The sequence below is a fragment of the Pteropus alecto genome, unplaced genomic scaffold (assembly GCF_000325575.1).
Source record: "Pteropus alecto unplaced genomic scaffold, ASM32557v1 scaffold86, whole genome shotgun sequence".
NCBI lineage: Eukaryota > Metazoa > Chordata > Mammalia > Chiroptera > Pteropodidae > Pteropus > Pteropus alecto.
Genome location: NW_006442109.1, coordinates 5,437,898 through 5,453,858, shown reverse-complemented (window position 1 = coordinate 5,453,858; position 15,961 = coordinate 5,437,898). Strand labels below are relative to the sequence as shown.

Here is a 15,961-nt window from a genome sequence, read left to right as displayed (position 1 = left end):
GAAAGAGTGAGTGTCCAAGGTGGATTCCAACCTTAATACTCTGGGGCTCGAAAGTGTTGAGGGAGAAACAACAAGCTTCACAAATAAATCCCTTGTTGATTTAAAATGTCCCTTGTCGCTGGAGAAACAAAAAGAAATTAGTGTGTGCTGATTAGTGCAGATTGAAATGTGCTATTATGGTCTCTTCAAGTCAAAGTGGCCAACTGGTAACAGAAAGAGATGCCTGACAAAAAACTACCCTGAAGCCTGGCGGGCTATTTTATAATTATCATTTGATTCACACTGCAGCTGCTATGCATAAATTCACTAGTGTTCTGTGTGTTAAAGCCCTTCACAGGAATGGATATTAACTGTACTCTTTGTGTGTGTAATCTAATCAATTTCGTGATGGTGTACTTACTTGCTGCAGAATAAATAAGAGTAAGGATCAAAAAAAATGAGTGGCAAAATGATGAAACTTGTGTTGTAGTATGAACAGTTAACAAAGATATTTGTCCAGGTGACTAATTGTAGAAGTTCTGAACATTTTTAAATTGGAATAATTTGAAATTAGTCCTCTAATTCAAAAGCAACTAACAACCACTCACCAATAATATGGCTAACTGGCAAATGAGAATAATAAAGGTATCATCAGGTGACTGGAAGATTGTAAACCTCTAATTTGTTTTCTAGACTTAGAATTATTTGATTTATTGCCAATGTAATCTGAACCTGTAACTATACAAAACGAATAAATCAAACCCCCTTAGCACCTACAGGAAATATGAAAACACAGTTCTGAAGAATCCACAGTTGTAATTAAAATGGAAGGCCATAGGGGATCCTGCTGGATACCAGGCTTAAAAAACACCATCAGAGTATGAGAAGAATGGAATCCTCCACAATTAACCTACTCTCTCTAAGCAGGTTATCTCAAAGATCCCATAATCAAAACATTTATTTATCTTTGTACCACAGAAATAAGGGTTTTGTGTTTACTCCTAAGCCTAAATGACAAGAAAATGTGTGGTTTCTTAACAGAAAAGTTCCTCCTGAAAGAAATTAAAATGCTGGATGTATTTATAGACAAAGAAAACTCATGTAATGGTTATTACTCCATTATGTCTATGTCTGTGTCTCATATTGCTGGGGTTGGGCAGGGGGAGCTCCTCTCATCAGATGAAAAGAATAAAATGCCTTCTATATTATTCTTGGGTTTGGAATTCAGGTGGGATAATTAGGACATTCTTGCAGAGTCCTGCCAATCTTTCACACACAAGGTCTGTAATTGTTCTAAGGGTTTTTGTTATTTGTATTCTTTTTGTTCACTGGCAGATAGAACCCCGCATAATCTCATTCCACCAGCACAGTTGCAAGAAAGAGACTATGTTCTGTTTTAAATAAGCGGGAACCAAATATCCATAAAGCATGATGCTGATGAGAATTATGAGCATTTAATACTTAGTCATCACTGGGAAGGTAATAGGAATCATAAGACAGAAGTATAAAAGCCCAGTTTGTTGAACCTTTCCTCATGGTGTAGTTTCTTTGAGCAGATTTTTCATGCCCAGCTCTATGGCTAGTTTATCAATGTCCTTTCTCACTGAGGGTATTATAGGCCTTTTGAACAACACAAATCATTGTTACCAGCACTCTGCAGGGCATTAGAGTTTCTGCCTCTGTTCAGTACATGCCAAGAGCACCCTTAGTTATTTGTCATAACCCAGATCACCCCTACACATTTCCAAATGCCTCCTAAGGAGTGGTACCTCCCTTGGCTGTGGAGCTTGGAGAATAGTTTGAATCCCATTTGGAATTTCCAACGGGTAAATTATTAGAATTTTAAAAAGAGTTTTGGGCTTTGACTTCTGGAAGAATTAACATGCAGTGTTATAGTTCACTGATTCAAACTCAGAGATGTGTGACCACCCATATTCCATGCTATAACTCAGTTACCAGATGATCCAGAACTTTACAGGTACTACCAATTGTTGACTACAAATGGCTTCCTGGACTGAAGGGTGTCACAGTAGCACTACTCAACTTTTGGTTGTCACCCCGGCTAAATCCCAGAGATGTTCTGAGATCCAAGAACTGACCTCAGGAATCCAGAGTTTCCCCAAGAGGACTAGACTCTGACTGTTTTCTTCTGCCCCACCAATTTCCAAAAGAGGTAGAGTCCACAGCTGGGTGAAACTCTGGGGTGGCCCTCTGATGGCTTCTATAATCTAAACCTGGAAAGGTAAATTACAGTGCATTACAAGGCAGTCCAATGACTGGGCTGATCGGGTGAAGGGGGAGGAATGCATAGAAATGAACCACTCTACCTTTTTAACTAAAAGTTTTTAGTTGTTTTTAAGAGGTGCATGTTTTAAAGCTTTATCTACATGATCTTCCCAGCAGAATTTTATTTTTTCTTTTAGCTTTTTCAGGTAGTATATTCAAACCATGTCCTTCCCTCTTAAAAAAATAATTTCTGCCCAGGTTGAGTTACATGTAAAACGAAACAGGGACATTAGCAAAGAATATCTGATGTGTGTCTGTGCTTCCTTGTTGAAACTGCCTAAGCATCTGACAGGACTCTGTCAACACTTTGTCTTGGCCCCATTATGTTCACAAGGTGCAACACCTTTCCTCAACAAACTTCTTGTTGCATTCAGTTACTCTCAACTTAGGTAGGGTTGGAAGACAAAAGGCTTCCTCATCCCAGTAAAAGTCAGTAATGTAACATTTCTATATACTAACAACGAACAATCTGAAAAGGATATTTAATTAAAAATTTTTTTTTACATAGTATCTAAAGAAAAAAAGACTTAGAAATTAACTTAGAGTAGAATTAACTTAGGAATAGAATAGAGAGTCTAAGAATAAACCCTCACATACATGGTCAAATGATTTTCAACAAAGGTGACAAGATCATTTAATAGGGGAAGATAATTTTTTCAGCAAATTATTCTGGGAAAACTAGATATCCATATGCAAAAGAAAGAAGTTGGACCTTTACTTCACACTATGTACAAAAAGTAATTCAAAATGATCATCTCGGAAGCTAAGCAAGGTCGGGCCTGGTTAGTACTAGGATGGGACACCACCTAGGAAGATCAGGTGCTGTAGGCGTAAAAAATAAAAAAATTAAAAATTAAAAAAAAAGATCAAATATGTAAATGTAAGAGCTAAAACTATAAAACTATCTAAAGAAAACATAGGGGAAGAGCTTCACAACATCTTATTTGGCAGTGATTTCTTGGATGTGACAACAAAGGCACAGGCAACAAAAGAATAAATAGACAAATTGGACTTCATGAAAATGAAAAACTTTTGTGCATCAAAACACACTATTAATAGTGAAAAGTCAATCCATGGAATGGGAGAAAATATTTGCAGGCCATATATCTGGTAATAGGTTAATATCCAGAATATATAGAGAACTCCTAAAACTCAACAACACAAAAAAATTCAAAAATGGGCAAAGGACTTGAATAGACTTTTCTCCAAAGGACATATAAGTGGTCAACATCACTAATCATTAGCAAATGCAAATGAAAACCGCAATGAGATACCACCTCTCACTTATTAGGATTACAACTATTAAAAAAAAAAAAAACATAAAATAACAAATGTTGGTGTTAGGATAGGAGAAATTGGAACCCTTGCGCACTTTGATGAAAGTGTAAAACGGTACAGTAGATATGGAAAACAGCCTGGCTGTTTCTCAAAAAATTAAAAATAGATTTACTCTGTGACTCAGCAATTCCACTTCTAGGTAGGGCCTTAAAGAGATAGTTATACCTCTATTTTCTTAGAAGCATTATTCACAATAGCTAAAGCATGGAAGCAGCCCATGTGTCCATCAACAGATGAATGGATAATCAAAATGTGGTATATACATACAATGAAATATTATTTGGCCTTAAATAGGAAGGGAATTCTGACATATGCTACAATATGGATGAATCTTGAGGACATTATGGTAAGAGAACTAAGCCAATCATGAAAAGACAAATACTGTCTACGGCCATAACACCCTGAACACGCCCAGTCTCATCTGATCTCAGAAGCTAAGCAGGGTCAGGCTTGGTTAGTACTTGGATGGCAGACTACCTAGGAATATCAGGTGCTATAGGCATTAAGAAAAAAAAAAAGCGAAAAGACAAATACTGTATGACTTTACTTCTATGAGGTAACTAGAATAGCCAAATTATAGAAATAGAAAATGGAATGATGGTTTCCAGGGCTGAGGGAAGAAAAGAATGAGAGTTCCTGTTTATTGTTTATGGAGCTTCAGTTCTGTAAGATGAAAAGAGTTCTGTGTGTGTGTGTGTGTGTGTGTAATGCATTGTCCAAATGTCTCAAGCTTAGAAGATAAGCTAACTTTTCCTATTTACCATAGCTACTTTTTAGGAAAATACATACTTCTTTGGAACATGGGTCTAGGACTCTACAGTTCTAATGGTCTTCAGAAAAGGGATTTCATCATTGCTTTTATGGGGAAGCAGCTAGACATGTAGAAGAGGGAAATGCGTGAAGTAATTTTCAAAATTATTTCATTGCACATAAAACAAGAATATTCAGGAACATTTAGGAAGATGTATCTTCCTAAAACTTGGAGCACAAATCAAAGTCCTATGTTTATTTGTTTCTCTTAAGTCCATTTAGGTTTCAAATGTGTTCTTTCTCCAGCATTTCTAGACTTGCATGCTGGCCCATTCCTCTTTTTCTATATCAACCCTCACCCCTTCATTTACTTTTTATGCCTGCACAGAGATCTCTTTTTATGTAGGGAGAATAAAGGCCCCCAAAGATGTCCATGTCCTCATTCCTGGAACCTGTGACTATGTTATGTAACATGGAAAAGGTGAATTCAGGTTGCAGATGGAATTTAAGGTCGCTAATCAGTTGACCTAAAGATTGGGAGATTGTTCTGGGTTACCTGGGTGGGCCCAGTGTAGTTACAGGGGTCCTTATAAGTTGAAGAAGCGGGCAGAGGAGAATCAAAGGAAGATGTGACAATAGAAGAGGTCAGAGTGATATGATGTGAGAAGGACTCAACTCACCTTTGCTGGCTTTGAAGATGAGGGAAAAGGCCAAGAGCCAAGGAATGCTGGCAGCCCCTAGAAGCTAGAAAAGGAAAGGAAACAGTTTCTCCCATAGAACATCCAGAAGGAATGCAGCCCTGCTGACGCCTAGAATTTAGCCCAGTGAGACCTACTTCAGACTCCTGATCTCTATAAATGTAGGATAATATTGTTTAAGTATTGTTTAAGCTATAAATTTATAATAATGTTACAGCAGCAATAGAAAATTCATACTCTTTTTATCTCTGTCTCCTCAGGACACCCACAGCTTTCCCAGGGAACATAAACAGGCATTAGAACATAAACTTTCCTAGATACTTGAGTGATATATTGGATCATTTAATCAGTTAATGACAGGTCTGTCAGCCAACGGCAGAGGAAACCCTCAATAATGGTGATAGTGCTTATTTCTCTTCACATAGATGGTAGCCAGTTCACAGGTGGCATGGTGGCTCTACAGTGTCAATAAGAACCTGGATCCTTCCTGCTCACCTCTGAAGTATAGCCTAGAGCTCTGTGATCAACATGACTACCTTCTAGGCCAGTTACAGGAGGAAGAAGAGGCAAAGGGCATACCCCTTCCCTTCAAGGATACTTCTGCTTATATCTCATTGGTCAAAACTTAGTCATATGACTATACCTAGCTGCAAGGGAAGCTAGAGAATATATCTTCCAGCAAAATATGCCCAGCTAATATTCAGGTTTCTTGAAATCTCTGGTAAAAAGGAAAAAAAAATGTTATTACTAATGAAGAAAAGAAGGGATAATTGGAGGCAAGCTGTGGTCTCTGTGATTTGATTTAGATTTAGAGGCTAGCCAGACTCTCAAAGCTCCCTCCGACCCAGTGAGGATTTGGTAATTCTGTGATAGTCTATATTCTAGTGTGATAAATTCTAGTTTAGAAGAAATATTAACTTCATCGAACAGTGTCCAGGGCTTATAGATCATGGCTGCCTTTCAACTTTGGATGAATGGAAGAATTAGGCTACCCTAATTGATAAGTCACTACTCCATCTCTGCCTTATGAAGTTTTGTGAGGCAGTTCAATGTTTGTCTAACTTGGGGGCATATAATTTCCCTGTAGAGCTGAGATGATTGGGTCCTTAACCATGTTGATGAAATCATAGTTAGTAAAGGCTTTTTTTAAATATTATTTTGTTTGTTTTTTATATGTTCCCTTGATGTTCAAACATATGAAAGTAGAATTCAGAGATCTTTATGGCTTTAAAATCCCTTCAGTCTTCCTTCCCATTTTATTGTGTCCAACTCCTTTGAAAATAAGTTGAGGGAACGGTTAGTTTAACTTCCAATTTATACTGTAAATGTTATCGAAGCAACTTATTTTGCAGTATTCTTTATAAAATAGCACTCTATAAAGGGACTTCTTTGTTTATAGAGAGTTATACATAATTCTTTTGTCGTGAAGAACTAGATATCAAGAAATAAGAACCAAAGAAGATAATTTATAGACTTTTGCTTCTTTGATAATTAAAAATCGCTTTTGATTCTAATAAAAATCTATGTATTGAACTTATTTTGGGTCATTCTTCCTTCCCCAGGTTTTCTATTTGTCCTCTTTCCTTTTTTAGATGGTAGCCTGATCCTACTTTATCCCTAGATAAAAATATTCCCTAAAGGTAGCAGAAGTCACGGTTTTTAATAAAATGTCTTCAGAACAAGATTCAACTAGTGTTGACTGAAGCAGTGTTTTAATGCTTCTCATTTATTGGGTCATGCACTCTAGTTAAATTGCATCTCTCAGACATTGCTTTATTATTGGATGTCAGTGACCTCCAGGGGCACCTTTACACAGACAGCCCCAAAATAGCATATGGCACCTTGTCATGAAGGAAGACCTGAACAAATGGGAAAATGGACACTGAAAATAAAATAGGACACTTTTCGAGACGAGCAACGAGAATAAAGTGAGATGGTGGGTCAAGAAAGAATTAGAAGAGAAATGAAATTGTGACAGTCACTGGAAGGGAGCCGGGTCAAGGGTGGAGAGGAAGTGTGGCAGAGCCAGGGGCAGAGAAACCTCTCACAGTCTGCATAGGTCCAGAACAATTCCACTCTCCAAGCATTTATGTTCCATTTCCATGTTTTAAAAATTAGTAAGTCTGTTGTACTGTACTTAGAATACCACTGGTGAGCTCATTGATGTAATTAACAATTTAGACATGGCAATCCCTTCCCCTTGACGATATAGACGTATTTCTGAAGAACTGTGAGTAGAGTGGATAGTCGTGAATAAAGCTATATTTCACATAGAGTAAAGAGAAATGACTGTTTTAAACAGTGCTGGATAAATGACACTGCAAAGCCACACCTCCTCTTGCAGTCTCTCTGCCACTTAATAGGCCCAAGTGGTTATAGTTAACCAGAAAGTTGATATCTGAGCCCATCAAAGGAACATTGTAAACTTGGTGTCTTTAGTCCTGTAGGATTATATGATTTACTACTTCTGTCTTTTTTTGTCTTTACTGCTCATCCTCTTAAGGCACTTTAATGCATTATCTGACAATGGTAGTACCCAATAAATAACAACGGTGATGATGCATTCTGTCACCCTTACCGTTTTTAATTTATTTCATAAATTAAAGTAATTTTAATAACTTGCTTTATTAATTTGGCAGCACATCTTATTCTAACTGACTTGGTAACATTCTTCATTTTTTCCCCCCTAAAAAAGCATGGAAGGGCGGTCGGTGACGGGAGTTGGAAAAACAAACCCCATGTTTTGGTCTGCCTGACAGTCAGAAGCGTGCTGGATTGGGGGTACAGAGGGCTGAATTAGCCAGGCCTGTACATACCCACACTTTTGAGATTCCCCCAGTTATGGTGAACCTGTACATTTGGCAGCTCTTGAATTCTCTGATGCATTCTTCCTCGTTTTCTTTCCTAGTGTGTCTGAAAAACCCACTGAGCACTCCAATGGCCAGCAACAACACTGCCAGCATAGCACAGGCCAGGAAGCTGGTAGAACAGCTGAAGATGGAAGCCAACATAGACAGGATAAAGGTAAGGACAACAGAACCCACACAGCTCATCTAGCATTGATTATAAGGGGCATGATTTGCAGCCATCTATCATTTACTACTCCTTCCACAGAGAGCGATGAAACCAGTGATGATGGAAGCGAAACGTAAGAATTAGGCAAAAGTTTATTTCTCTAATGTCTTTGCTTTCTCTGGATTTTTCCAGCATAAATGATAGTATAAATGAAAATTGGTTCTCCATGTAGAATTAAAAACAAAACAAAATGAACAGAAAACACACATAGGCTCATGACTGAATTCTAGCCAAGGAACTTGAGAACATAAAACATAGCAAGCAGTCCACCAGTCAGCCCCCCGACCTTGTAAGCACCCTCTTCTCATTTAAGTTTTAATTTTTCTCTGTCCTGATTTAGATTCTAAGTTTAGGTGTCATATCTTTCATGTCTAATCCTTCTAATTTACCATTTCTGGTTATTTTTTTCTCTTCTTTATACCTTATTGGATTTTTTTCTCCAGAATATAAAAATCACAAAGAGCATCGAGGTTCAATGGAAATTAATGGTGTACTTTTTCTTTCCCTCACTCCCCAGATCCAACCTGACAGCTTTGCCTTAAGTGGGGCCTATCTCATACTGAACCAAGACTTTAAATCCAAACTCCTTGTCAGCAGATTTTAAATGTAAAGTTGACCCACACAGTATTATTATTAACAGACAGCTACTGCAGGGTTGGTAAAATGAACTTTTGTCAACTACCAAGACTTTACTTCTCCAGGAGAACCAAGCATTTTATGAAATGGAACTTAGAAACATATCTTATTTTACTAAAATAAGATTAGAACATTCTTCCAAATGCCTTTTTTTAAACTAGAATATTTTTCCTATTCCCTCCATATCTAACTTAGGAACCTGGACAATCCGGCCTCCTAGGAGTGTGCTCCTACAGTAAGGATCAGTAAATTATGGTTCATGAGCCAGATCCAGCCCACTGACTGTTTTCGTATTAAAGTTTTATTAGAACACATCTGCAGTCATTCATTTACATATCGTCTATGGCTACTTTCGCACAACAGCAGAGTAGTTGCAACAGAAATCACATGGCCCAGAAAGCATAAAATATTTCCTCTCTGGGTTTTTACAGAAAATTTTGCTGTCCCCTGGTCTAGAGCAATGGTTCTCAGCCCATCTGCACATTCAGATCAACCAGAGAATTCTATAAGCAGACGAATTCCAAGACTATATCCTAGACCAATTAAATTAGAATCTCTTGGGGTATAATTCAGGTATGAGTGTATATTTTTAGTTATTTGTTAATGTCAATGTATAACCAAGGTTGAGAACCACACTCCTAGAGGAAGGGGTTAGCTCCTTTTAACTCGCATCAGATATGTGCTAGAGAGTGATCTTTCTCCATAAATAAGCTGAGAGAATATCCATGGACACTCTATCCTAAATCTCCTTTGTAAACTTTGAGTCCTAGTAATGGGCCACGAAATGTAAACAGCTTCTATTCTTGCAACAGCTTTTTTTCTTCTTCTTTATTGACAAATGAGATAAATAAAGGGTCCTCACCATCTGACTTGCTCCTTTATCACCTTTCTCTTCTCTTGTCCCCCTGCCTCTTCTTTTTCACTCCCTTGCTGAAAATGTACAATGTGGCAGAGGGGCACAGTAACTGCTGAGAGAAGCGAGGTGGCCCAATGATTGTGGCATCAGAAGGAGTCATTCCACTCTTTTGGGGGGAGAGGGGAGGTTCTGCTCGTGAACCTTCTGGAAAAACCACTTTGCCTTTTGGTGTGGCCCAGCTAAGAAAAAAGTGTTTGTGAAGCACTATTGTGGTTGACATTTTCTGTTACTACTCAGAATCCCCAGGCCTGGCTCCTGAAGGAGGATGTAATGGTGTTGGTGATGATGACAAGCTGACTGTGGGAGGCAGATGATAGATAGAAACTTTTTCAACTGTAGGTCAGACCTTATTCATCTCTCAACTGTTAACTGCAAGGAGCTCTTAGCTCTCTGAAATCTCATCTCAATTACCCGCCATGTTGCTGCCAAAGAATAACTCCTATAAGAAAATCTCATTATGTTCCTCACTTATTGAAAATCTTTTTGTGACTGCCATTACCAGTAAAATAAAATTCAAACTCTTTTTTTTTAACTTCAATTACAGTTGATATGCAATATTATATTTGTTTCAGTGTACAGCATAGTGGTTAGACATTTATATAACTTACAAAGTGATCCTCCTGATAAGTCTGGTACCCGACACCATACATAGTTACTACAGTATTATTGACTGTGTTTCCTATGCTGTACTTTATATCCCTGTGACTATTTTTATAACTGACAATTTGTACTTCTTAATCCCTTTCACCTCTTTTCACCCATCTCCCCCACTCCCCTTTCGTCTAATTTGTTCTCTGTATCTTGAGTTTGTTTTGCTTGTTCATTTATTTTGTTTTTTAGATTGCACATGTAAGTAAAATCATACGGTATTTGTCTTTTTCTATCTGACTTATTTTACTTTGCATAACATGTTTTGCATAATATGCATCTATGTTCATCCATTCATTTTTTATGGCCGAGCATATTCCATTGTATGTATGTACTACCTCTTCTTTATCCATTTGTCTGTCGATGGACACTTAGATTGCTTCCATATTTTAGAATTGCTGGGTCATACGGTAGTTCTATTTTTAATTTTTCGAGGAACCTCTATACTATTTTCCATAGTGGCTGCACCAATTTACAGTCCCACCAGCCGTGCACCAGGGTTCCCTTTTCTGCACATCCTCACCAACACTTGTTTGTTCATTTATTGATAATAGCCATTCTGACAGGTGCGAGAAGATATAGCATCGTGGTTTTAATTTGCATTTCCCTGAAGATTAGTGGTGTTGAGAATCTTTTCATTTGTCTGTTGGTACATGTATGTCCTCTTTGGAGAAGGATCTATTCAGGTCCTCTGCCCATTTTTTAATCGCATTGTTTGTTTTTTTGGTGTTAAGTTGCATGAGTTCCTTATATTTTTTGGATGTTAACCCCTTATCAGATGCATCTTTGGTGAATATCTTACACCATCTGATGCCATACATAGTTATTACAGTATTATTGATTATATTCCCTGTACTTTATATCCCTGTGACTAGTTTTATAACTGGCAATTTGTATTTCTTAATCCCTTTCACCTTTTGTCAATGCCTTTTAGTTTTCTGAGTACAGATCTTTTACCTCCTTGGGTAAAATTATCCCTAAGTATTTTTTTATACACAATTGCAAATGGGATTGTTTTCTTAATTTCTCTTTCTAAAAGTTCATTATTGGTGTATGAAAATTCAACTGATTTCAAAATTTAATTTTGTATCCTGCTACTTTACTGAATTTATTTATTCTAATATGTTTTTGGTAAAATCTGTAGGGTTCTCTATATATCATATCGTGTCATCTGCAAAGAATGACAGTTTTACTTCTTCTTCTCCAATTAGAATGCCTTTATTTTTTTTTCTTGTCTGACTGCTATGGTCAGGACTTCCAATACTATGTTGAATAAAAGTGGTAAAAGTGAATATTGTTGTCTTGTTCCTGATCTTAAGTTAAAAGCTTTCTGCTTTTCACTATTGAGTATGATGTTAGCTGTGTATTTGTCATATATGGTTTTTATTATATTGAGGTATGTTTCCTCTATTCCTATTTTGCTGAGAGTTTTTATCGTAAATAGATGTTAGATTTTGTCAAATGCATTTTCTACAGCTACTGATGTGCTCATGATTTTCACCCTTCATTTTGTTTATGTGATGTATCACATTATAAAATTCAAACTCTTTAGCAGAATATGCAAGGTACTTCTGGCCCCTGCCCATTTTTCAGCTTCATCCCCTCCCTTTTGCCCACATGCCATACTGAACCACTTCTAATTCCTTTGATGAGAATTTCAAATGCCTGGAACATCCACTCTCCTCCTCTCTATTGCTTTACCAACTCCAATGAGTTTACAATTTCTTAAAGACTTAGATCAATCATCACATCCTTTAAGAAGCTTCCCCAGACCCTCCCCCTAAGGTTGGATTTTTGCTGTTTTTTCAGTTGTTCATTTATTCATTTATCTAATAAATTTTGTATTGAGAGCTTTCTAAATTGCCAGGGCTCTTTTGGTCTCAGAGAGATAGAGATGGATAAAGATAAAGACATGATTCTTGCCCTCAAGGATCGCCTATTCTAATAAGGGATTACGAAAAAATATATATAATGAGACCTATCGGTGATACCAAAAAGATATCCGAGAAGCATAAGTACCAAATATCATTAGAAGTTAGCACTCGCCCCAATATCCTTTGTATACTACTCGTAAAGAGACCACGTACATCACTATGAAAAGAGAGACAAAGCATTATCTAATCAACTGAGCACCGAGGAGCTGCCTTCCTAGGTGATTTTCACATTCAAATCTCTGAATCCCTCTTGACGTCATTAGAACATCAAATGTTGAACATACAGCAGCAGCCTGTATTTTAACATTTGTTCTGCACATCAGAGCCAGGCAGGCATGCTGTGGCGAAGTGTCAGATTATTTTTAGTTTAGCTGTTGGATAAAACTGTGACTGTGTTGACACAGTTGTCAGCTAGCTGGTTTAGGGCTTGGTTATCTGCCTTTAGGAATCCCTTCAAGGCTTCTGAGCATTCAGGTTTCTCCACCTCTCTCTATGCGCTATCCTGTTAGCAGGAAGAGTCTCCTCTCTGAAGATCCCAGGCTGTGATTTTCTAGGGAGAGTAGTAACCTCTTCGAACCATCGTTTCTGGCAGCAGTGGTTTTATGTACATCTGGCAGAGCCTACTGTGGTTGAGGCCACAAGGAACAGGGGAAAAAGGGACACAGCTGTCACTGGAGCTGTCAAGGTTCCTGTAAGTAGAGGGGAGCCTTATCCCTTATGTGGCCTCCAGAATAATTGGGGTTGCATAGAGTAGCCCCACCATAAAAGGATCTGAATAGTGTATTCATTTTTAAACCTTCTTGTTTCCTAACCCTTTGCATCACAGATCCTGGGAGATTTGGGCTAATGAACCCATTATCTATCTGTTCATAAGCCTCAGGCATATATAAATTATAGTCCCAGCCTTTCTGTGTTTCTTTGTTAACATTTCATTGAGGGACAGAAAGTAAAGAGAAATCCAAGGAATCTGGGGGGAGGGGTAGAGGGGATTGTGGAGACTGTAACACTTAGATATATCAAACAGCAGTATACTCACACTAAGGGGAATGAAAGAAAGCTTGTGCTGACAGCACAAGTTGAGAGCACATGCATAAAAGTAAAGGACAGCAGGACTTCAGTATATCTATTTATTCATCACTCTATTAGGAGTCTTTGGGTTTCTAATAATAGAAACCTAACCCAAGCTAGCTTAAGCAGAAAAAGGGAATTGATTGTAAAAGATACAGGGTGTCTCAGACCCCAAGAACAAAAATGTAGCTGGGTAAACAGTGAAAGTCAGAATGAGAAGGCCATAAGGAACTGCGAGTGCTCTGTTACATGCCTCTGCTTCTCTTTGTGTATCTGCCTCTTTGTTTTATGGGAAAGGATATATTTCTCAGCTGCCTGTCCATGTGGCAGACATCAGATGGCTCCCAGGATCACATGTCATAGTTCCAGGTCCATGAAGAAAGAGATAGATTCATTCCATCCCTTTTAGTCTCAGTTCCATATTCCTAGAGTGGCATCTCTGTTCTAACAAGAATGAGCCATCCACAGCCAAAATCAACTGACTTTAGAATTGAACCACATGGTACAAACATAGCTTCTAGGAGTCAACACATCCATATGGATGGGAAGGGGAGAGGTATTTAAGGACGGGAGGAATCATTGTAATCTGAGAAGCTGCTGTTTGACAGAGGGTGTTGTTAACATCATAAAGAGCAAAAGGAAGCCAAGGCCAGAAGCATGGGTTAAATTATTGCTTCTTTACTAATTAGATGCTTCATAAATTGACCCCACATAAAAATGTCAAAGTTATTTCTCATTTATTCCAAATGTACCCAATAGAACTTTCCAACTGGCTTTCCTTACCATCCCAAGGACATGCTGTGCAAATTCCCACCTCTCTTGTTATTCTGGGTCCCTCACTGAGAACACCCTTCCCCTTATTCTTCTCCTACTTATTATATAATGAATGTTTGTGCACCCCCCCCAAAAAAAATTTTTTTATGCTGAAATCCTAACCCCAACATGATGGTGTTTGGAGGTATGGCCTTTGAGAGGTGATTCAATCATGAGAACGATTAGTGCTTTTATAAAAGAGACCCCAAGAAGATGCCTTGCCCTTTCTCTCATGTAAGGACACAGTGATAAAATGGCAATATAAGAACCATGAAGCAGGCCCTCTGCCGGGACCTTAATCTTCAACTTTCCCACTTCCGGAGCTGTGAGAAATGAATGCTGTTGTTTATAAGCCATCCAGTCCATGGTATCTTGTTATAACAGCCTGAGTAGACTAAGACACTGTCCAAATTTTACTCCTCTATTAGTGGTCAGCTAAAACCCCCACTTGTCCCAAGAATCTTTTCTTTTCCATGCTGACCATATACACTAATCAATTTACTAATTAATTTTACCCTCATTAGATAATTTTTTTCAGCTAAACTATATAATCCTCAGAGACAAAGACCACGTCCTCCACTTCTTTGCATCCTTCATGGTGCTAAGGTGTATGGGCCTTCAGAAAACACTTCTTTTTACTGGATAACTTCAAGTTCATGTACTCAGAGTATCATGTTATAGGACATAAGGAACTGTATTCTACATGACATTTCCAAATATATTTATGGTTTGGGAAATTCTAAGAAGGTGATTGGCCAAATTTAATTGGAAATAGGAGAAAAATTAACGAAATGTACAAAAAAAGGCAAAATTAATCATTTTAAGGATAAGTAAAATGTATCATGTCATGCAAATAGCCAGTATTTATAGTATATTTTCTTTTTAAAACAGTTCAACATAAAAGAGCAGACTGATTTTCATAACTGACAAATATGTGTAAATTATTGAAGCAAATATGAACATTTTAATGATTAAATCATCTTTCTGACAATTGACTCATGATAGATTGAAATTAAACTTCACGGACAAATGTACTGAAAAATGGGCCGGTTAGACATCATACTTGGTACTAGAGAAGGGACATACATCCTAGGTTTGGGACTTTTCAAGGATTTTCCCAGCATTTAATTGAAAGTTTTAATATTCCTTCTCTGTAAATTCTTGTGTCCAATTTATTAAACGGAATGAGATGCAAACCTTCTTACAGGCCAACTGAGAATAAAATTGGCATAGTGTATCAAAGGACTTATAGGGGAAAGGGCTATGTTTAAAGATGGCCAGTTCTAATTTTTTCGATTTGCTGAAAATGAAGCAAAACGCTTCATTTTAAAATTTAATTCAGGTGTACATTAATAATTGAGCATAAAACTTAATTTTCATGAGTCGATATAATTTTTAAAAACTTAGTAGATATTTGTTAAGCACCAAGTACGTGCTTAGTCTTATGCATTGTACCTCAGAACTAGAGAAGTAGTACTGTAAAGCCTTGATAATTTGAAATCTCTGGGAAATGAATTTTTCTGAATAGCCTCGTTTTCAGGCCAGACAATGTCTCCTTTCTTAAAACTTTAACTATTTTGGATGACAATTCTCAATGTCTTTCTTCTTTTATTAAACAGAGTAGATTAAATATACTTTTTTAATCTACTTTTCTTGATGGTTGTTTTAAAAATTAATTAATTATTCTATTTCCTTTTTAGAAATATCCTATCGATATATACCATCAGTTTAATATCACCTTGGAGGAGAGGGAAAGGAAAGCCTACTTTGAATATTAGCACATTATTTTATAAATAAAAATAGTAGATATTTATCTATAC

General features: G+C 37.4%; 1 protein-coding gene and 1 pseudogene across 3 annotated transcripts in view; both read left to right on the top strand.

The window, feature by feature from the left end:
• Positions 1-15,961, top strand: part of GNG2 (G protein subunit gamma 2) — a 103,884-nt gene that overhangs the window by 75,453 nt on the left and 12,470 nt on the right. For all 3 annotated transcript variants that reach the window (XM_006920193.3, XM_006920191.3, XM_006920192.3), the window contains one exon: positions 7,960-8,075. In XM_006920193.3, coding sequence (XP_006920255.1) covers positions 7,989-8,075 — 87 coding nt within the window. In that variant the 5' untranslated portion in view covers positions 7,960-7,988. The remainder of the gene's footprint in view (positions 1-7,959; positions 8,076-15,961) is intronic.
• LOC112469837 lies at positions 3,987-4,105 on the top strand (annotated as a pseudogene).